The sequence below is a fragment of the Vidua chalybeata genome, chromosome 1 (assembly GCF_026979565.1).
Source record: "Vidua chalybeata isolate OUT-0048 chromosome 1, bVidCha1 merged haplotype, whole genome shotgun sequence".
NCBI lineage: Eukaryota > Metazoa > Chordata > Aves > Passeriformes > Viduidae > Vidua > Vidua chalybeata.
The window spans coordinates 24,651,365-24,674,435 of record NC_071530.1 but is presented as its reverse complement, the minus strand read 5'-3'; the positions used below and the strand labels follow the sequence as shown (position 1 = coordinate 24,674,435).

General features: G+C 37.6%; 1 protein-coding gene across 2 annotated transcripts in view; it reads right to left on the bottom strand.

Moving 5' to 3' along the window:
* Nucleotides 1-23,071, bottom strand: part of PPP1R9A (protein phosphatase 1 regulatory subunit 9A) — a 129,108-nt gene that overhangs the window by 22,279 nt on the left and 83,758 nt on the right. For both annotated transcript variants that reach the window (XM_053942876.1, XM_053942885.1), the window contains exons 6-11: nt 20,887-21,022; nt 12,272-12,427; nt 6,868-6,921; nt 4,798-5,027; nt 3,333-3,429; nt 3,032-3,203 (exon numbers count right to left, since the gene is read on the bottom strand). In XM_053942876.1, the coding sequence (XP_053798851.1) occupies nt 3,032-3,203; nt 3,333-3,429; nt 4,798-5,027; nt 6,868-6,921; nt 12,272-12,427; nt 20,887-21,022 (845 nt within the window). The remainder of the gene's footprint in view (nt 1-3,031; nt 3,204-3,332; nt 3,430-4,797; nt 5,028-6,867; nt 6,922-12,271; nt 12,428-20,886; nt 21,023-23,071) is intronic.

Here is a 23,071-nt window from a genome sequence, read left to right as displayed (position 1 = left end):
CTTCCTCCACCCCATCTTGCCCTGCTTTGTTGCAGTGGAACTGGGCTGCTGTCAGATGGTCTCTGCCCCAGCCACAAGTGCTGCCACCCCCAGTCCCAGCTACCTCTTCTGTAGAGAGTGGCTGGCCCTCACAGCTCCCAGCACAAACCCACAACCTCACATGATGCTGCAGTAATCTCCCAACCCACTGGGGCGTCTGGAAAATCTCTCACATAAAAGTCATAATAGTTCTTATTTCACTCTCAGAGTCAATGTAATGAGACTTTCTTTCACCAAACGTTCAACCACTTGACTCCAACGTTCTTCCATCTGAACTATTTCAGTACCACTGTGAAGCAGGAAAGAGCTCGCCTGTACTCCCACTGTTTTTCCATTAGACAGGCTAACAGAATTTAAAATCTCCTTCTGTGAACTGATGCATCCCTGGGTATCCAAAGACACCCAGAAAGCAGAGACATAAAGTGGCTTGGATGGGAATTTGCACAGAGATGTCAAAGTCTGAGACTGTCAAAGCTGGCCCCAGCACTGAACTGTTTAGATTTCAAACCACTGACTCCTGCCAGTAAACAGCTTGATTGTCTACTGCAGACACAGCTCATGATCACTAAACCAGAAGGCTACAATATACTGCTGCAGTCTCAGAATAAACCATATATTTGTAAAGGAAACACAATCCATAGTCTAGTATTCCCTGGCAAAGCAAAGGAAGAATTATGTGGGCCACGGTAGTTTTGATTTTCTCTTTTAAAGTTCCACTAATGTTACTGGCAGCCCCTTAAGCTCAGTGTGAGGTTATGTTACAGCCTGAGGAGTCGTGCAGTCTTGGCAGGATGCTGAACACAGCCAGAGCACTGGCAGCGTCAGGAACAGTTTTACTCAAATGTTTGCAACCATCAGGTTGCATCCATTGCTTCTTCCCAAGTCCCCAACCATGCAAGAATGCAATAAACACCTCAGATCACACTGAAACAAAAACATACTTGATACAATTTTAATTCAAATATTGTATTTTTACATACCCTAGTTTTTTTGTTGGAAAACAGATCTGCAAACTTCTGGACAAAATTCTGGGATGTGGCTGTCTACATGCAGTCCTACCCCAGGAACCAAATGCAAAGGCTTGATCAAGAAGCATGTGTTATACTTGCCAAACACGAGCCAGAAAAGAGACTGGAGCACCTATGTGAATGCCACAAAGGCAGTGTGCACAACCCACAGCACCAGAGCGACTCTACTCATGTCCAGCTGTCCATTGTGGACAACTCCCCTGCCCTTTACAGCTCCTCTGTAAACATCCATGGGTTGATGGCAAGTTCTTTTCTTAACAGGTTTAAACAAGAGTGATGCAGAGACGTAGGCTCTTTGCAGAGCAAGTATCACTATGTTAGAGTCTGATACAGACCTCAGAAACTGACACAGAATTTACTGGAAAAGGTATATGGAAGTCAAAGAGTGCTGCAGCATATTTAAAGATATACTTATTTTTAAAAACAAAGTTTTTTTCCTCTTGTTAAAACTACAAATGCAGCCTGGAATCGAAGGTCTAACTATGCAGCTTCTGCTTTCAAAAAATCATTACCAATTTTTCCTAGCAAATAATTTGTGCTTGTATTCATGTGGTTAAACTTGGATGTTTAAATTTAGAGATCATCTAGTCTAACACTCAGAAATAATTAACACTGGTGACATTTCTCCAGGAAAGCATTTTTGGAATGAAAAAAGGGAACCCTTTGAAAATTTTCATGCAAATGCATAAATTAGAAAATATAATTTTGAAGCATTGACATGCAGATTTTTAATACTGTACTAAGAACTTCCAACTTGTTAGAATTAATTTTAAAGGTTTTTCTTTTTTTTTTTACATGTACAAATTCCTGGATTTTAGCTCTTGAGCCATAGATGTGTGTTGACATTGTTACAACAGTACATGTAAGCATCATTTTTCTGAGTCAAGTGAAGAAGACATCATTTCTTCTCCTGAAACAAACTACTGGAAGGATTTGTGTTAACAGCACTGCTAAGTATTAAATGTTTTATAACACTTAATGAGTCTCTATGGCAGAAATACAGACTTTCTTGTCATCCTGAGTGCTTTTCTGAACTTCAGAGATTTCATTAAAATTAACACTTGACAGAAACAAAAACAGGTCTGTGAAGATTTGTGGAAACCATTTGCACAAGGTCTGCGTATCACCTAATACCACTTCATCAGGATTAGCTCTTTATACACATAACTTGTTAAAAATGTAATTCATATGGATTTGTTTGCAAGGAAATATTGTTGGGGTCCACACATGAAATGACTGCTAAAATATCAATTTTAATAAAACATCTCTGTGCTTGCTAGAAATTAATTCATTTCATAATGTATTGCTTTTTTTTTTCAACAGAGAAATAAATAATATGAGAGTTTCTAGGAATCCTGGGCTGCATCAAAAGCAGGGTGCCCAGCAGGTCAAAGGAAGTTATTCTGCCCCTCTGCTCCCACCAGGAGTGCTGCATCCAGCTCTGGGACTCCCAGGCTAAGAAGGACATGGAACTGTTGGATCAAGTCCAAAGGAAGACCATGATGTTGATAAGGGGACTGGAGCACCTCCCCATGAAGACAGGCTGAGAAAGTTGGGGCTGTTCAGCCTGGAAATGAGAAGATTGTGCAGAGACCTCATGGCAACCTTCCAGCATCTGAAGGGGCCCGACAGGGAAGCCAGAGAGGGACTGTCAGGAACTCTAGTGACAGGACAAGGAGTAATGGTTCAAACTGAAAGAAGGGACATTTAGGTTAGATATGTGGAAGGAATTCTTTACTGTGAGGGTGGTGAGACACTGGAACAGGTTGCCCAGAGAAGCTGTGGCTGCCCCATCCATGGAAGTGCTCAAGGCCAGGTTGGAGGCAGCTTTGAGCAACCTGGTCTAGTGGATGGTGTCTCTGCCCATGGCAGGGGCATTGGAACTAAATGATCTTTAAGTAGTTCCAACCCAAACTATTCTATGATTCTGTGATTCATAGAGTTATGGTTTGGTTCACACAAACCTTGACTTAAGCCATCCAGGCAGGTTACTTGCTTAGTATCTAGATTTTCCACTGGATCTCCTCTAGAAACTTCTCCAAAAGATGTCTGCCTTTCAAAAATGTTGTTGTTATTGTTAACCTGGCTTCCATTTTGCTTCATTAGCCTGAAAACTTCTGCTTCCAAGTCTTGTATCTGAAAGAAATACGATGCGGTATTACCAACAATATTCACCCCAATACGCCCTCCCCATTAGATGCTGTTTTTCCAGAATATCACACAGAATTGTCTCATTCTCCAAATACTAGAGTAAATGCTACTCACACGAGCTTGTAAGCCTTGAACCTCTACAAGGTGTGCTTTCTCCAAATCTTCTATTTTCTTTCGTTCAGCTTCCTGGCGTTTGATGAAGTCAAGTTCTCTTAGGGGAAAAAAAAGGATGTATTTGCAGTCATCAAAGCAATCAGAGTGAAAAAAAAATGTTTTTCTACTCATCAGAAAAATCTGTCCTTACCAAATAATTTATCACTCACTTAGTAAGAACTATGAAACTGCAATCAGGACCAAACCCTAAGCAATTAGTCTAAGTGAATATGCTAGGCATATAAAAATGGCAAGAGCAACTTATCTGGAAAAAAAAAATCTCAGTTCTGACTAATAATCAAAACAGTTAAACTGGTTTCTTTTTGTAATCTGTGTTTATAACAAAACCAACGTAGCTTAGTTTATGCTGTTCTGTGTTGTAGGACATAGAGCAAAGTCTCTGTTTTATTAGAGTATGATCGTGCTCCTTCACAGAATGGACAAACTCTAAGTTTACAGGTACAAATTGAATTTTCTAAAGGAAATATGTTACATCAGTTAAGGAGTCTGAGGTATTTAAAAACAACTGACTAGATCTTTTACTAATATAAAGCAGAATGTCAATAGAAAGCTATCCAAACTCATTCTAGTGACTTGCCCTATCTCTTTTTATTTTGAATATCAAAGAAATTTGTCATAGAAAGCACACAGGATACAAACTAGCTTTGGAACAGTCACAAAATTCCAAAATAGGTAATGATATTTTGATAATCTAACCCCCTTTTTAATGGGACAGTATATTCATTTCTGCAATCCCAGTTATCACTTGACATTGCTGTATGTCTTTGCGTTTTCCTCTTTAAATAAGTGTATTTCAGCAGAAAATGAAATAACTGCTGCTGCAAAAAAAAAAAAAAGTAATTTGGGGAATGGAAGCTGTTATAGAAATGTAAGATGTTATTATTCTTGCTAGCCACCAGAGAGAGGGGACCACATGAAACAGAGGGGGCCAGGAAATCATCAGTTAGCTCAATTCAGCTCAAATATTCTTGGTATCTACAAGAAGAAGAAAAATAAAATGTAAAATGTAACAAAACAATACTCTTTTTGATGTTACATAATTACACAGCAGGAATGAATCCAGACGATACAATACCCATATAAATTGCTGCAAACTTTGCTAATCAAATGCTTTACTGTGATTACTCTTAGTTGTTTGCAATTACATCGAGCTACCTCCTAATTCTGAAACATACCAACCTGGAATATTACAGACTAAGTCTTTATTCAGGTACAGTATGACTACAGCTTGAATACTAGCATTTTTCCACAATAGAAGGAGTCCATGCTTTTCATGAATAAAAAAGTGGAAAATAGTGTTTACCTTACAGGTGTTTAACAATGGGTTTCATATTTCAAAATATATCACATACATGTTTTCTAACTGGCCACTAAGTCATTTGCTGAGCCTGGTGTAGCTGCTTACTTTTGCTGAAAATCCTTGATTAATTTCTTTGCCTTGTTATATTTCTTCTCCAGAGCCTGATACTGGCTTTGCGTCTCCTTGAGGTGCTCATTCACTGTGTGACACAGGGTTTGTGCCTCAATCCAATAACTCTCTAATTTCATCATCCTTTCCTTATTCTCCTCAATGTTCTGCTGGAGTTGGGTCTTCTCCAATTCCCACCTCACCTTCTCATTCTCAGCAGCCTGCAGCTGAACAAAGGAGTGGAGATGCAGTCCATAAAAAGCTGCGAAGTGCAGCCTAATAGTTCAAGATTAATTCAAACAACACAAATAGAGAGAATCAGTAAATCAGTAACCATGATAGCAATACACTAGCAGTGGGAAGAGTGTTCCAGGACAAAGAAAACAGGCTGATACATGTATTATTCTTCCTCATAAACCCAAGCAGAGTTCTTGCTCAGAGTTCCAGTACAGCCTCTATGCTTCTCTGGGTTATACTAACCTATTTGACTGGCTGACATTTAAAAATGTCAATAGTGGAGTACTCAGGCAAACTGCAGGGTTAATCAGCCAGCACATGGGATGCATTTTGCTTTGTGCACGTGACTCAGGTACTATAAAGCATTCACACACTTTGAGAAAATGATGACATTTCTTATTTTGAGGAGGGAGAATTTGATTTCCAGATTTTTTTGTTTTGTTTTAGTGTTCTCATTTGCTAACTGAAGCTACCTGCACGTTTCAGTGTTTGTCACTGGATAAGGGTAGGGTTACACAGCATCTTGTGGGATTTAGCTCCTATAATTTAGTAAACAAAATATGCCTTAACATCCCTGTTTATTTATCAAGAGTTCTTAATTTGCTCTAGGCAGTTCTGCTAACATAATGGATGATACACACCAAAAAAATTAACTTGTTTGCAGCTTTATTAGTATTATACCTAAATTAGTCACATTTTCTTCAGCTCTATTGAAAAGATGAGGTAAAAAGGTTCAACACTATAAGGCACATTAACCCTAAGTCTGCAAATGGATTTGCAGAGAGGAATATTTACACCCACACATTGATGCCATCAAGTCAATGGGCCTTGGCACAATCCCAAGGGATCCTGTGGCTCCAATTGCTAGATTGGAACTGAAAAACAGAGGAAGCAAAGATTTTTGGCTTTCTGGACTGAGACAGGACAAGAAAAATTGTCCTTACAGGAAACAGTTGCATTCTGAATTTTTTTAACAGTAATTTATGCAGATTTGATAAACACTATGCAAAATACAAAATAATAGTGAGTGCAAATGCTGCTGGAAAGCAATAATAATCAAAAATCTTTTCATGAAGTACAATTTTCTCTTTTTCTTATTTTTATGTCCCTTATAATGTACTCAGACTCAATGAGAAGGCTGTCATTATAAAACCTAGTATTGCTGAACAACTGAATAATCAGTTAGGTTCCCATAAAGGTTACCCTAGTACAAAAAAACCCAATTGTTTTTTTATTGCTACAGCAAATTTAATTTATCAACTAGCAACTGATTGTGAGATAATGTTTTCTTTTAAACGGATCATATTTTTCCTTCCTAAACTATCTTTTAAAAAGAACTGCAACAATACGAAACAACACATTTTCTTCTGCATATAAAAATAATTTCTATTAAATACCTTTTAAAAAATCAGGTTTTTAAAAAATGTCCATGATTGAAAGTACTGTAGGGATACTTTAAGATCACTGGTAAATAAAAACGTATTAACTTCAACTTGGATATTCAAGCCAAATATAATTTTAAAACCAGAAAAAATGCATCAGAATTTTAAAACTAACAATCTGCCATTTAGTCATTATGATACCCCTTAAAACATATGTTTAACTGAAGCTACAAAAGTTGGCACTTTCTTTTAATAGCAGCACTTAAGATTTTTACTCGAAACTTGGAACAAAGAATATACACCAAGACAAGATTTAGCTGAGCCGCTGTGCTTCTTAATCAGCCTTTAATAAGGATGGTGACTTCTCCACCCACATAAAGATACATCTTCAGATCTGATTTTGCATGAAGAAAAAGCCATCATGTATTAACTATATATTGATTCTTACCTTTGTCTTCAGCTTCTGAATTTCAGCTTCTGTAACTGCATGTTTGATTTGCAACTAGAATTGAAAACATAAAATAAACAAGTGAAGTCACAGAGAGTACTCCGGTATTTTTAAAGCCTGTGCTGCAAGTTGAATACCTTATTACATAGCAGAAGGCCCCGAAGAGTGCTGCAGTGCAGTAGATTGTAAATTAAAATGTCTAGCTTGCAAAATGACTCAGTCTGTGCAACCTAATTAAAGATAGGATGCCGTCTAACCACTCATAATTTCAAATCAGAACATCCAATCTGTTTAGCAAAACCAAATGTCTTATGTTTAAAAAAAATTAGATGTTATCCTGCTGGGCTTTGCTCTCCTCTGATGTGAATGTGAAATATGTCCCAGTGCTGAAAGTCCCACTGCACTGATTAAAGCAGGCACATTACAAATAAGCAAATATGGAAATAAGTGATTTAACAACTCAAGAAATCAGGAAAACCTTGAGGGAAGATTCCACACATTTATTTCATGCAAGAAGAAAGGTAAACTGATGCTATCCTTCACCAATAGCTGGAGTTACTCTGCACAAGCCAGCTAATCTCAGCTGAGGGCAGTTAAACAAGGGAAGTGTAAATAACAGCAACAGCATTCAAGCAACAAAGTGATTGCAAGCAGATTAACAGCCCAGGCAGTGTGCTAAAGATGGTAGTTACATCACCAAGCAGCCACAACAACAGGGGATCTGTACAGGGAAAGGGCTGGTGTGGAGGACCTGGCACCCACCTGCAACACCTGCTGCGGGATTTCTTCAGTACTAACCTACATTAGTCTGTCCCTGTGGAGTGGACAGTCTACTACAGTCTACTACTCTGAGTGTATTAGGCAATGTCCTGAAGCACCTTTAATTTTGCCACAAAGGTCTGCTGTTCACAGGCTTCAGGAACACTCTGAAGTACAAACCGAACCACAGTTCAACAGCATAACCCTAAATCCAAATGGAAATGATCATGCACATGTACCCAATACCGGCCTGCACCCCAATCCCTGCTGCTGTACTATTTAAAGCAGGCAGCATGGACAAACTACTGACAGGCCCCAAAACCTCACACTGGATCAGTGACTTGGGTACGTTGGGTATGGAGCTGAGGGCAAGGTCAAAAAGTGAATTACAGCCTGAGCCAGCACTGCGCTGGAGATAAGGCATTGTCCATTATTTATGAATAGAATGAATAGTTACAGAAAAGCATGTTTTACATGCAGGTTACTTCTCTTACAAGACAAACATGAGCTTTTGGGACTAGTTTATATGAACTAATAGAGTATATGAGGTCGTTGTACTGAACCATAAACTGACACCTCTGGTGAAGCAATGGCTACATTCTTGAAGAACCAGCTGTTAGTAAGAAAATGTGCAAATTAATCAAAGGAGAAATTCTTCTCAAAGAGAGGAATAATGTTCAAAGTAACAGAGTTATCACTGAGCTGACCAGTACAAGTATCTTTGAAAAATTCTAAACCAATTTAGAAATTCCCTTTTCATGAAGTCTCTTGAATGCTGCTTTTTGTGGCATAGGAAATGCACACTCTCAGATACAGTTTGCAAATCAGCCATAATTAATCTACTGAATAAACTTAGTCCTTTGAGGTGGGGAATTCCTCAATTTATGCTGGACAGAATAAGGAGACACCAATTCACCATTTAGGAATCTTCCTTCCAACACTCATTTCTTGGTCATGGTTTCCAGAGGAGACTGTAAGAACTTTTAGTCCCCACAATCATCTGTTACTTATGCTCACTTTTTGACTTTGCACTGAAAAGTGCTACGACTCTTCCTGTGCTCAGTGAGAGCAGATGTAAGATTTCATTTCAAAAGAAACCTGACCACAGCAGCTTGCAGAGACACAGGTAACCCATGGATCACAGGGGAGCAGGGCTACTGCTCCAGGATGGAGAGGTACCAGTGCAGCTGGGAACAGGGCACTTGGCAGCCCTGGAGCTGGTGTAATGGCAAGAAGTTGCCAGTGAAGCTACTGCACCTAGTAGGCCAGGAAGCTGAGAAGGACACACACGTTTTTATATACATATTAGAGGAAAAAAAGGAGATACTTCAATTAGCATTTGCATGAGGTTACTTGCAAGTTTTGAGCTCAGTCATTCCAACCTCTGAGCTACAATTTCAGAGATTGAGAACTGTTTTTTCTCCCCATTGCATTCCTGTTAATAGTGACAAATTAGTAAAGAACCATCTCAAAACAAGATGGTGCTTATAAAATGTCCAGCCCTTGCTTATTTCTGCTATACTGTTCTGGAATGAGATAAAATCAGGGGAATAATGGATGAGCTAGATTTTCCCCTTTTCAGACTTCATAATGATATCAAAAAGCCAAGACTCAAAGCCTTAGGCTACCTGCTGACAGTCTACTCCCATCTCTTCTGAAACCCCATAAATCCATACGGAGCACTTAAAGAGCTTATTATTACATACAAATAAACTCCAAATGGTTGCATAAATGACTAGCTGCTCAGGTACAGATGGTTTTTAAAAGTTATTTTTGTGCTCTCTGTTATTGAGTTTTAAAAAATGAATACTGAGTACCCAGTCAGATCATTGAATCAGTACATGGTACAGCAGATCCCACTGAGGCAGAAGAAAGAAGACACCTTTCTGCTTAACAGAAAAATGTGTAAAAAAAAGAACTAATTATGCTTGTAGAATAGATGAGAAATGCTAACACATTTATAGGTTAGACTAAACAACAGGCAAGGTCAATTATTTGGCAAGAAAATCTGAACTCCATAGCTAAAATTTTTTAAGCAAGTTTACTAACAGGGGACCAGAAATCTTTATTCCATGTCCTATTTAATGCCAGACAAATTCTTGGCAGATACTATTTTTTATTTTTTTATTTTTTGGCTTTTAAGTCAATATAAAATTTGGAAGGCTTCACTTTAACAAAGAGATTTTGAGTAATTTTTGGCACATTTCCTATTCAAGTATGCCTTGAACAGCTGATTAATTTTCTACAAAACAATACAACTTGTTATAAAAGGTAACTTTTAGAGAGAAAATGGATTTAATTCATCAAGACTGCAAAAGGTAGAATGGGATGAAAGTCTAGAAAATGCTAAAATGTCAGGAGTACACTGGGAAGGAAAGTATGCAATAGAATCTAATAATCACCATGACAATTTTTACGTAATCATTATATATTTTTGCATATAATGATCATCCATTCGTCATATATTTCATTAAAATATGAAATAATGAATTCTTACATAAATGTCCCTTCTCCCCACAGATCTTGTCTCTCTTCAATCATCACAGCTAAAATAAAATTTCTAGCTCTTTCTCTCAAAGCAGTTAAGAAAAATCAGTCCTATCTTTCCTGCTTTCAGCCAGGAAAACAAGACTTTCAAAGGTACAGTGATTCACCCAGGAATGGCCATCTCTCTTCTGACTTTCATTCCAAAAGCAAGGCATTTTAAATAAGAGTGCTCTCAGAGTATGGGAACATGATTTTTGTTGCAAAGACCGAATTCAACTAATTAGGTCAAACTATTATGCTTAAAGATTATGTCCTACCCATTTGCCTAATACTTTCATTAATCTCTGGAGTAAGAACAAGAAAGAACAGTTATTCTTTAAATACAATTCCAGAAAACACTGTGTGGGCTTGTGCAGTGTGATCATGAACAAGTCCTCCAGTGTTGAAAGAATTCAGGGCAAATACCAAGAAAAATACATGCACTCACTCAGCATCAGCCAACAAAACGCAGCTGTGTACTCCTAATGACAATCCGTGAAACAAAAGCGGCGTGCTCAGAACAGCAGTAACTGCGTGGGCTGCTCAAAGAGCCCACTCTTAGGCAGGAGCATTTAATGTTTTCTTCTCAGGCTCTCATCTACACTTACACTCAAGGATCCCAAAGTACCTTCATCTGGTCTCTAAAACAGCGTTTTAAGGCCTTTACAGAAGACAGGTCTGCAAATAACTTCAAATCAGTCTGGACAAGCTCAAGTATGGCAATAGCCCGAGTTTATGGAAACTGTATTCAAGCACAGATTTAAAGGGGGTTCATTCAAAGGTGAGTTCCTTGCCCATCACTGCACCTGTGTTTTGCACAGCCTTGGAAAACTCGCTGGCACATGAAGAATGGTAACATCTTCCCACCACTTTGAGACTATGTATTCTATGTATGATGCAAAGTATTAGAAAATGAAGTGAAATGTTCTGCTAATTCGTGTAAGAGCATGAAACTCAAAATATGGAGTGAGAAAATAATAATTTAAGTAGTGTAAAAAACTTTCAGGAACCAACAATGAATAACAGCAGGCACCTAATGGTTACAAGGGCTATCAGAAGAAAAGGGAAAGATTGGTTGCTCATTGACTGATTACTTGCCACACATGACTCTCATTAGAGGGTAGTAACAATATGCAAGATAAAATATCTGGTTTGAGTGAAGGCAAGAGGATATGTGGAGAAGGATAAAAAGGCAGTCCTGGTATTTTAAAACTCCTATCTGGGCCCAGGTTCTGCTGCTTAAATCTCCTATGAGGTTCTGGCTACTTTCAACCCTTCCATCTCCCTGTGTTTAAAAAAAAAAAAAAAAAAAGAGTTCTTCACTGCCATCACTCAGCCCATTACTGTAAGCTTAGGTACATCCATTGTTTCATATCTTTATTTGCATGAGAATTCAGGAAAGTTTAAAAAGAAGCCACATCAAAAGCATACAGCCTAAAAATACAGAAGAAATGTCCCTCCACACTTTGGTATGTGAAATTATATTAATTCAATGACCACAATGAACACCACAGTTAGTACAGGTGGATGCTGTACTCCCTAACCATGAACTTGGTATGGTTTTTGAAGTATGGCTGCTTCCCCAGTAGAGCATCTTTCTAAATACATGGCCAAACACACGACATGGCTGTACACTGATGAGTTACTGTGTAATGGCATAGGATGAGTTTCACATGTCTCTCTTCATTGAAATTTAACATTTGTTGTTTGGTTTTTCCAATCACCTTTTATTGGAATCTTAAAACACCAAAGCAAACCAAAGCAAACGAAGCCAAAAAAAACCAACCCCAAACCCCAGCACCCTGCTAGTGATGAACTAACTTGCACTTTTTCTATGTGGTCAAACTAAGTGCTGAAGCAGAGTAACTCCTGTATTGAAAAATTAATTTATAAATTGCCCTCAACAATACAACAGTCACCTGAAAGCTGATGCCAAAATATCTCCAAAGGCCAGTTCTACTTCTTTCAAGCAGAAATTTTTGAATCATTTCAAAGTACTAAGCATACAAAAACCTAAAAACCACTCCAATTTTCAAGAGAAAAAAACCCCAAGCAGTGAGATAATTAGAAATCTGGTTCAGTGATGTATTTCAGGAGTATTTTCTGATGTATAACTTACTTCTTTGAATTTGTGAGCAAGTTTGCTGGTGTCCACATCACTGGGGGAGAACATGTCATCATTTTCAGGGAGATCGAACACTTCAATAGCCATGTCACCTCCTGGAAGGACAGGTCCCATGTCTTCATCTTCTTCATCTGTAGCATATTCCCCTGTCTTAATTTTATAGCATTTAAGAAATTCCAGTTATCTTCTTATTAAGCAGAGACTATTCAAAGTGTAATTAACATACTGTGCAATCACAGCATTCTGCATACAAAAAGGTTATCTTTGTCTTTAGCTATAATCCCAGTACTGATGAATTCTACCAGAAAAAATATAACTCCACAGTAGTATTTCAGTACATTAAGACTGAAGAGAAAACAGTGTCTTAAGCACTAATAACTCAGTTCTCAAGCATTACTGGCTCTGTATTTTCATGGTTTCATCCTTTTCCAAGTGAGACCTCTTTTCCATTGGAAGAACTCTCCAAATTTATTTCAGATTTAACAAAGAATCTTTTCCAAACAGGAAAAACACAGAATACAACCAACAGGATCTTGTTTATTTGTTAGTAAAGTCATCTGGATGAAGTAATTATCCAGTGATATTCCATGTTGAATTTGAAAAATCACTGGTTTGTTCTTTATAAACAAATTAACGATAGAAAAGTTACACCCACGCAGAAAGACAACGGTAGGGAAAAGAAACCAAGTGTCAGAGTCAAACAAGTTCAGAGTCTGAAGCCAGAGTTTACTCAATTTTCACCCTGAATAAGGAGCTGCTTTGAACTAGTTTGGAACAATAAATGTGGGTGTTTCTTGTGTTGGTAAACCATGAGGTGCAAACAATTTGCTGACAAAACAGGATTTTGAAAAATCGTAAGCTGCAATCAGTATCTCAAGAACAAAAAAACAAAACAAAAAACAAAGAAAAAACAAACAAACAAAAAACCCAAACAAAACAAAAAACCAACCAACCAAACAAAAACAAAACACAAAACAAAACAAAAACAACAAAACAACAACAACAACAACAAAAAAAAAACCAAAACAATATTGAAAAGAAAAAGCTTGCAGTATTGAACCCCAAGCTGCCTACTCAGTCTTTTGCACACATGTCTGTGCTCATCTCTCCCCATCCCTAAAGGGAATGGTACCACCTTGCTCCTGCAGGGCTCCCTCTGGGAGCTGGAGTACAGCATGCACGGATCACAAACAGTGCTGGCTTGCAGATGACTGTGCAAACACATTATAAAGCAAACACTTCCCTCAGGACCACATCTGGATTTGTAAGGCCTGGGACTAAATAAATACATGGAAAAGGAAGGGCGGGGGGACCGGTGCAGTCTTTTTCATGTTTATACAGTAACACCACCAAAAATTTGACAAAACTATTCAAAGTTTTTTTTCATGAGTTTTCAGTTTCTAAGATGAAGAAACATAATACTATTATCAGAAGTATATTCCCAATAGTGCTAAAATGATCTAATTTTAGTGTAATTTTTTGACAAAAGGACTTTTCAAAACAAGAGGTAAGAACTCAGATGTTTGAACAACAGTTCAAACCTCAGCTTCCTACTTTAATTCAGTTTCTCTGCTGTTGTTCAGGCTTATGTGAATCTCTCTAAAAAGCAGTGCATGAAAGATGTTGACTCTAGGTGCACAGGACACACAGACAGCACACAGAATCATAGAATGGTCTGGGTTAAAAGGAACGTTCAAAGATCATGAAAAACCTACATTCCTCTTTTTTTAAACCACTGAAGTTTTAAAAAACAAAGCCAAAACACATAGAAAGCATAAAATAGTTTAATAAAATTTTATGATGTTGAGAGAACTACTAAAAAGAAAGTAAGTCACAAACATGCACATCCAGACTTTAATATAGTCACTGTAAAGCGAGGCACTTTTTTTGGTGAATTATTGCTGCCATTATAAATAGTAACATATTCTCCAATGAAATAAACAGGAACCATTTATTTTATATACTTCATGCCTACTAAGCATATATGCCTAAGAATCTCAATAGTCTTCTATAAAAAAAAATGCTAACAGCTGGTTTTGCTTCTTCTTTCCTTATTTAAGAGAAGCAAAGAATACATAGTCCATCTCAATGGAGCTTTCAGGCATGTAAGCACTATAGCTAAACAAAATAACACCTGAAATTGTGCATGTCTAGATCTCATGCACACACACAAAAAAATCTTGTGTTACACTACATCTGTAGTAACTTCTGTTTCTATTTTATTGTCCCTGACTATGTGCAGTAGCTGTCTAAACTGAAAATATGGCTGCTAACTTTCCTGGCTCTTTCCAGGAGCATGTAATGCCACCTTCACACACCATCAGGGCAACCAGAAGAACAAGAAGATTTTAACTGTTAAAGTCACACTGAGATTTCAGAGAAATTAATTTTTGTGGGGACAAAATACTAACAGTCCATGTACTTTCTATTTTGCAGTCATTATCCCTGAAACAAATAAGGTAATACACAACCATAATTTCTGCATTAAAAAAAAATCCTGGTGGGTCCATCATCAGTGGCAAGGAAATCTCTGTAGCATGCAAAGAAGAGGCAGAAACAGGATCATTAACCAGTAAACTCATGCCCTGCTTATGTAAAACAAAACAGACCTGGCACAGCTACATGAGCATTTTAAAGAAATACATTAATACAAAATCCCAATTACATTCACCCATTTTGGCAAAGGAATAAAACAGATGAATTTAGCTAAAACTGATTTCTCCAAAGACTTAAGCTAAGAAGAAGTACTGAATAAAAATCTAAAAATGAACACACATGAAGGAGTAAATTGTTGGGGAAAATTCAAGAGCAGACAATATTCTTACTGGCCTCAGGAGCCAGAGTGTTTGAAGAAGAACATCAGGCAGCTAAAAATGAACAAAAAGGAAAATCTTGCTTCAAATTGTACATAATGAGTGTCAATGAGCACAGTAATTTTTGCTTCAATTAATGAAGAAAGTAGCTATCAAAGCAAAGCACAGCTCAAGTAAACAAAACACCAGGAGGACAAGAACACATTACAGAAAGCAGAAATAAATGGGACTTTTGCTTTTGTCTTCAAAATAAAGGGATTTCATCTTACATGAAAAACAAATTACAGGTTGAAAAGAACCTATGTATACATTGAGGAAATATACAGCATAAACTACATGAAACATACTTTCCCTGAAAAAATTTCCTCTGCTGACTTTTGCTGCACATTAAATTACCAGATGGTAGTTGTTCAGACACTGTGCCAGTTAGCTAGAATGTGAAATTCGCTATTTTACAAGGAGCAGCAAGGCACAGAAAAAAAATTGTCTTACTTCAAATAACAAAGCCCTGTAAGGTAAGAGTTGTCATTGCAACTCCCTCAGGTTCCCTGCAATACATTTTGTTTCCTTAGCTGGCAACAGCAATAATATTTTTAACTCCATAGCCAATGAAAACTTACATGCTCTTGAAGGAAAATCTTAGACCCTTCATTCTGTGTTGGTGAGCAGAATTCATCCGTGTAAAAGCCCTCTTTCTCACTTCAGTAGCACCTAGGGCTTAAGCTTGTCCCATCCAAAGCAATAGCTTCTGATATTAGCCATTCCATTTTGCCATATGCAATCACAGCTAATAGCATGAAATTATCAACATGAGCTGCAATTTTCCACTTGTAAAGGGAAAATGTGTTACTTGCATTGTTTAACTGCCTTAACAGTAAATTTCTGAAATGTGCCTAACACTCCCAACCATAAAAGAAGGAGCTGCAGCACCAGCCAGGATAATGCAGACAGACCTTCCCCAAATCACCATAACAAAGGCTGCATCAAGCTACACCTTTTGTTCCCGCTGAAACTCTCCCACAATCAGGGAACACCATTTGAAGAACTATAAAAATAACTCAAGCCCATCTCTTCATCTGATTTTTTCTTTGATGGCTTATATTTAATTCTTTCAAAAGAGTGAAGAAAAACATAATGGCATAGTATTAATCATTGCTTTTACAGGAGTGCATCATATTAATGATGTTGGAAAAAATGTACTCTCTGAAAGATTTGGTTAAGTAAGTGTACTCTTTGGGTGTTAAGACATTCAAGTGCATTGCCACCTTTTTTTTTTTTGCATGTGTCAAGATTTTCTTCAATGGTTTTAAATGTCTCTTTGCTCTCAGCATGTCCTAATGAATGAGAATTTAAAATGAAAAAAATATTTGCTTGACTATTAGCGATATTATAAAACATCACTTGCATTAAACTACTTGTCTGTGGCCACAGAGTGAACAGAATCCTGCAATATATTATTCATTTCACATTTTCATCAACCCATGCAGCCTTCTGGGGAACAGGTCATCTGCTTTATGTGACTTGTCATTTGCTAAAGAACATGAAGAAGATAATACCAAGTCCAAATCAAAATTCCAAGAAATGTCAGAATTTGACTCATGTGCACAGAACACTATGTTAACATAGGGAATTCAAAAGGTTTCAGTCAAGGATACAGATTCAGGTCACACTTAGCACACTAAGTAGGAAATACAAAGACAGTGCCTACTTCAAAGCCTTTGAGTTTTACTTTCTGACAGGCTGCTACAAATTAAAAGGATGTGGGCTTTTAGGAAGCTAGACAAACTGGTGATGAGCAAACTCTGCATCAGGCTATCTAGAGGTAACATACTCTCCCAGCTTTACTGTGATTAGCACAGACTTGCTAGGAAATGCCAGTGCTGCCCATTGTATGTAACACTTGAGAAATAGCTGATACTACTGGCTCAAGTGCTTGGCTTGTAGGAGCTTAACAACAAATTGTGAGCTGATGCACACTTATCCTGCTGGTCTTTGCATGGACTCCACTGTGAACATCCATCTTCTCTTCATGTTCATCAGTTCTGCACAAGGGCTTTATGTTTCCATGCAAAAATTTAAATGAAGGAGCATCTGAAAGCATCCTGCAACCCTGTGATGTCCTGCAGCCCATGCAGGACAGCAGATTCTGAAATGCAGGAATGCAGGGCATTTATATAGTAAATGATGAGTTTTCAGTATTACTTACACAGTAAATTATATGTATTTTAGAAACTCTATGTATTAGTGTAAATCTTCCCCAACAAATATCTGTCAGGCAACATTCCTGCAAGGCAATGGAATGAGAATGTAGTAGGCAAACACTGCATCTCTAAATTTAGTATACAACTCAAGTCCACTGCCCACTAGCTGGCAGAAACCAAAACTGTCTCAGAAGACTGCTTTTTTAAATAACTTGGATCCTTCTAAAATACCTACAGACTCCTTGGGCTATGAAGACTTTCAGAAGCTCCAAAACAGAGGAAATCCAGCCAGCTAGTGACACAGCAAGATAAAACACCAGAACCTGCACGTGCTTGGCACACATTCTCTTCCTGTGGTTTAACCACCTCTAACAAATACAAGTCATGTGCCATGACCACAGGACTCAAACAAGATCACTGACTTCCTGCTCTGGAAAACTTAAAATGTTTTTGCTGTACTTGTGGCGAAGTCTCTGAGTCTCAGAATTTGGCAGTCTCAAGATCATTTTCTTGTTTATTTATGCAGCACTACCTGGAGATCTATGTTACTATATTTTAAATAGTGCAGGAAAATGAACAGGATGACTCGACAGCGCTGAGACTGAGCAACTCGTGTATAATTCTGTGCTGCCCCAATGCCAAACTCCTTACAATGGCAATCCAAATACTCCTGAACTCCAAGCAGTCAGAGTCACTATTTCTTTGATGAAATGGACTCAAAAGGGTAGTAGTGGTTTTTGTACATTTGTAGATATTCATTCAGCCAGTGCAAACTGAGATTTTCTTGCCAAAAAGGTGCTCTGCTTACCAGAGCCAAAGAATGCAGGGCTGGTGGTGGTGTCTGGAAGCAACATAAACCCAGCCAGACTTGTCCACACAGAGCAAGGTAAGCTCAAAGAAGTAATGCTCATATTTGACAGTAAATGGAGCAGAAGTGCTTGTGGTGACCAAAAATGTCTTTGAACTGTGGCTAATGTGCATTAGATCACAGTTTACATTGTGTCAATTATCTGGGAATGGTGCAAGTTATGTGAGTAGACCTGGACAGCATAGTCAGGTGGCCAAAAAATAGTAATATTCAGATTACTGCAGATATTCAATAAAATCTATTTCTACTAAGTCTCGTAATTAAAAAAAAGGAACCGGCTACCCTGCATATCTTAGTAACTAAACCCCAGCATTTATTCTGAAAATGTTTACCACCCATGTCCCAGATATATATATGTATGGCATCAAGTAGGAAATGGGTGTGACCTTCAGTGATCCCAATGTAGTTTTTAAGCACTGCATTTGTTCTCAGGCCTAATTCCTTCTCCTTCCAAAAGAGATAATTGATGAGATCATCTGGATCTCCCCTGGTAAATGTCTTCTCCTTTCTTCCTCCTTTCCTCGTATGCAACACAAAACTCTCCTCTGCACTCCAAAGGCCATTGCCAAAAATCATGTCATAGTCACAGAGATGGTCACCATCCTCAGTGAAGTGCTAGAATAAGAAAAGATACCTTTAACTCTCTTAATTATGGAAAAATCTGGGAAAAACTTGCGCAATTTTATTTTCTCTCTATGATCCAAAGCACTATCAACAGAAAACACTTTGTGAATTTAGTATCTTTTGTGAAAAATTTATGCAGTGTACAGCGCTTAAGAGTTTGCAGCCACCTAATTGCAAGGCACATGACAAAAAGTACCTGATACCTACTCATCCCTGTCCTCTTTCAGTACTGTTCTGAGAAACACCTTCAAGGCCATCAGTGTGAGTGTCACCATCAGCACCTTCACAGCAACAATCCCTACTGAAGGCTGAAGTACTGCCAGGATCAGTACTGATCAATAGGGGTTTAACAACATTTTCTTTATTGCCAGATCTTGAGTAACACCACCTGTGTGGTGCGTGCAGGTAAGAAACACAAACATTTGAGATTTTTTGCAGGTGGATGTGTCCCACAGACAAAAGGTGTAATGCATCAATCACTTAACACAGGTCAGCACACACCCCTTTACATGCAAGTACACACTGAGAAAGACTTAAACATCAGGCATTTAGGACACCCCTCTCTTGCCTGTATGAAAGCAATCAGACAATGCTCACCATGAGATGGTACTGAAAGTCTTCAAACCCTGACATCTACAGCACGCTGTGATGAGTTATGAGAAGTCTCTTTTCCCAAAGCCTAGTTGTTCCATTTTGTTTTTGAAGAGATTGTAAGAGAGTTCCTTCAAGAAACTTCTCTTGAATTTAATTCTAGACTAAAGAGAAGTTAGGAGACTTGCACGGTTCTGTAGTTCGAGGAGGGAACATGATATGGATTTTTCTATCCTTCATGGTCTCCCACAGGCACACATACATATGCATGTATGTACAGCTCTTATTTACATGAGTTGTATGTACAGCTCTTATTTACATGAGTTAAATATGTCCCAGTGACAGGATTAATTCTAAGATATATTGAAATATTTTTATTCTTAATATCAGTGGAAATTACAGTAAGTGAAAGCCTTACTGGGGCCAGACAGGATTTTTACTTAGTCTTTTGTTCTGACATATTGCTATTTTAACAGCATGTTTCAAAATCTGAGTACATTCTGATTTTATGTCAAGAGTATTTTTTTCCTAAAAACGAAAACTAACCTGAAATAAATGCATATCACAAATTCTCTATCTCCCCTTATCTACTGTTCCCTTACACAAAAAAAAAAAAAAAAAAAAAAAACAAAAACCCCAACCCCAAAAAAACCCCAAGAACTGGCCCAGGATGAAAACACACTAATACATGGAGTCTAGCATTTCAAATAATATTACTCAAGATGATGTGAAATGATGACAGTATGCTTGAGCTATATGGAAGCAGTTTGTTACAAAACCCAGCAGCTAATTTAGGGAGTAACACAGACAGCAGTAGTCTCTGAAAAAGTTCTCAAAGTAATATTTCCAAGTATCTTTATATTAAGGCATACTAGGAATTTTATGAGAATGGAAAGAAATTATGGAAATTTTACTGAACAGAGTTGTTACGTTCAAAACCTTTGTATTGGCACTAATTGTAAGCATGAATATACATTTCAGAAAAGGTAGGCTAATTCTCTATCCTGAGGAATATCTGTTCAAAAAGAAACAAAATCACAGTGTGTGGAAGGAGGGGTCTTACCTAGAATTTCAGAAAACATTCTGACTTAAGAAGAATATAAATTCCTCTAGAAAAGAAACCAACTTCCTCAAGCCCTCTGAAAGTCAGAAGGGAACTTTTACCAGCTTTCACAAAACTGTACTTGTTTCTGTGCACAACCAACCAAACTTTACTCCCTTATTTCAGAAAGGTATATGCTTTCAAGGAAGAGGAATGCTTACAAAAACATCAACCAACTTGATATTTGCTCTTCTAGAACAAAACAAACACTTTAAATCCATGATGAATTTTTTTTTCTAAAAATTTGTTCTTCAATTAAGATTCATCATCAAAATCCATAAAAATCATCAGCAAAGGTAATGGAAAGGTCCAAAAGTTGACCTCTGAGTGGTAAGTAAAAAGAAGGAATTAGGAATAGAAAACAGAACATTAAAAAACACCAAATAGTGAAACACTGGACAGTCTGTTACCTCATCATCATCTGCATCATACTGTGCATAATGCTGCTCCAGCAGCTCTCTCTGGCGGCGTTCTTGTTCTAGAGTTTGGCTAATCAGCTGCGCAACCTCACTCACTTGTCCCGGTTTTTCTCGTCCAATTACAAACCTATACAAAACATTAGTGAAAAAACATTACTCCTACTGTTTACTGACGTTCTATGGTTTTAGCCATTTCTAGTATAGAGGGTAGCCTTTTTCTCCAAAGATGCATAGTTTTGATTGTTTCAAATGTGTTCTGTGGATGAGATTTGTAACAAGGGCACTGTGTGCAGGAGTAGGAGCAATCAGACCATGACAGGTCTGGTCACATGACAGGAGGGGCAAAGTAGAAGGGACCATTACAAGCCACCACTCCAAGTTTCAGTAAAGTATAATCACTTCCATTCTCTTCAGAGCCATGTATTTTCCAGAAGGCTACAGAAGACCAGGCTGTTATGGATGCACAGTAAGAGCACAGGCGCACTTGTGGCAGCTTTTAGTGAAAGGAACAAGCATCACAGTAACTCCGCCTCACTCTGACTTAAAACTTCTTCCATCTCTGAGCTTTTATATCTGTCTTTCTCTGGTCTAGAAAACGGAATCTATTTCCACATTTTAAAATCTGACAGACGGTATTTCCTTAATTTTAAGCTGCATTTAAATCTGTCTTTTATTTCATGAGCTTCTGTTGCTAAGGAACGTTTTCTCCACTGTTAGCTACTGCTGAACACTGGGCACACACTTCCTTGGCTTAACAAAACACAAGGGAAGTGCCTCTTTCTTGGTTGAGACTTACAAGAATGCTTCTCAGTCTTGCTTTCAGCAGCTAGAACTCAGAATTGGTTAGGATTGTAACCCCTTTTTTTTTTCTTTTAGCACAGTGGCATAACCACATTTAGATATGTTGCTATCTCCAAACTAATCATAAACACCCATTACACAGTACCAACACACTGTGAATTACTGAACAAAAGCACAATTTAAAGATGTCAAGCTGAAGAATTATTTTCTTAGAAGGCTAGAAAGATAATTAGGTAATTATAGATGAAAGACATATTATGTAGAGCTGAAAAGCACAATAAAGTGACACTGAGACACTAGATATAGTAAATTATTTGTTCCCACAACATTTGGCTCAAATGACAAATTTAATTTATTATTTGAATGAGAGGGAGAAATGTGCATTATATCTCATGTATGAAAACTCTTTTCATTAGTACTGCCTATCACTGTTAAAATCCCTTGGCATTTGTCATCCATGTGTAAACCAATTTCCCAACAGTGGATGACCCTGGGTCCATTTCCTATGACAAATAATTTTTCAGATTCTGAAAGTCAGGCACTACAGAAAGGACTGCAATTTGGAGATTATTTCAACATCATCAAAATATCCAAGCTACTAATTACTTCCAAAAGGATAAGAAAGGTGAGAATGAGTAACTCCATTTGAAATAATAGCACAAGGTGCTCTGAAAATAATTTGCAAGAAAGTGTCTTAGCTTAAAAACATTGATAGTCAATACAGTAGAAACTAGAAGAGAATCAAGGCAATAACATCAGCATTTTAATCCTGATCAAAACAGATCACAGTCTGGCACTCACATCCCACTGTTACAAAATATGACATTAGTTCTCAGTAATGACAAAGACCTTGGGCTGAAAGAAAGAGAATGTTTCTTCATGGCCCCTACACTTCATCTGTTCTGCATACTGACTCACAGACAGATCCTGCTTCCTCTAAATTTTGATTTTAGAGCCAAGTATTACAAAGACTAAACCAGTCATGTTTTCAGACTCAACTGGGAGGAACAATGAACTTTTGAAATTACTAAAGGAAGTAAAAAAAGGATTTAAGCCGTATCTGCTACTTGTTTGTCTCCTCTAATGTAAAAACAAATTAAAAGTAAATATGGAAAAAAGTTGTATTGAAAAAAAAACATTTTAAAAAAAATTATGCATGAGCATATTACTTACACATAGTAGAGAGCGCACTACATTTGTAAACACGTGAGGGAGATCCTCAATGTGGAAAGTTATGAAACCACACAAAGTGATGCAAATATCGGATTCCCTTTGGCCCTCTGCCTGGTAATTCACCTTCCTTGGAAAATACAAGACTCAAAATACTTCATACAATCACCTTTTACACCGAAAACTTAGAATAGACAAGATATAA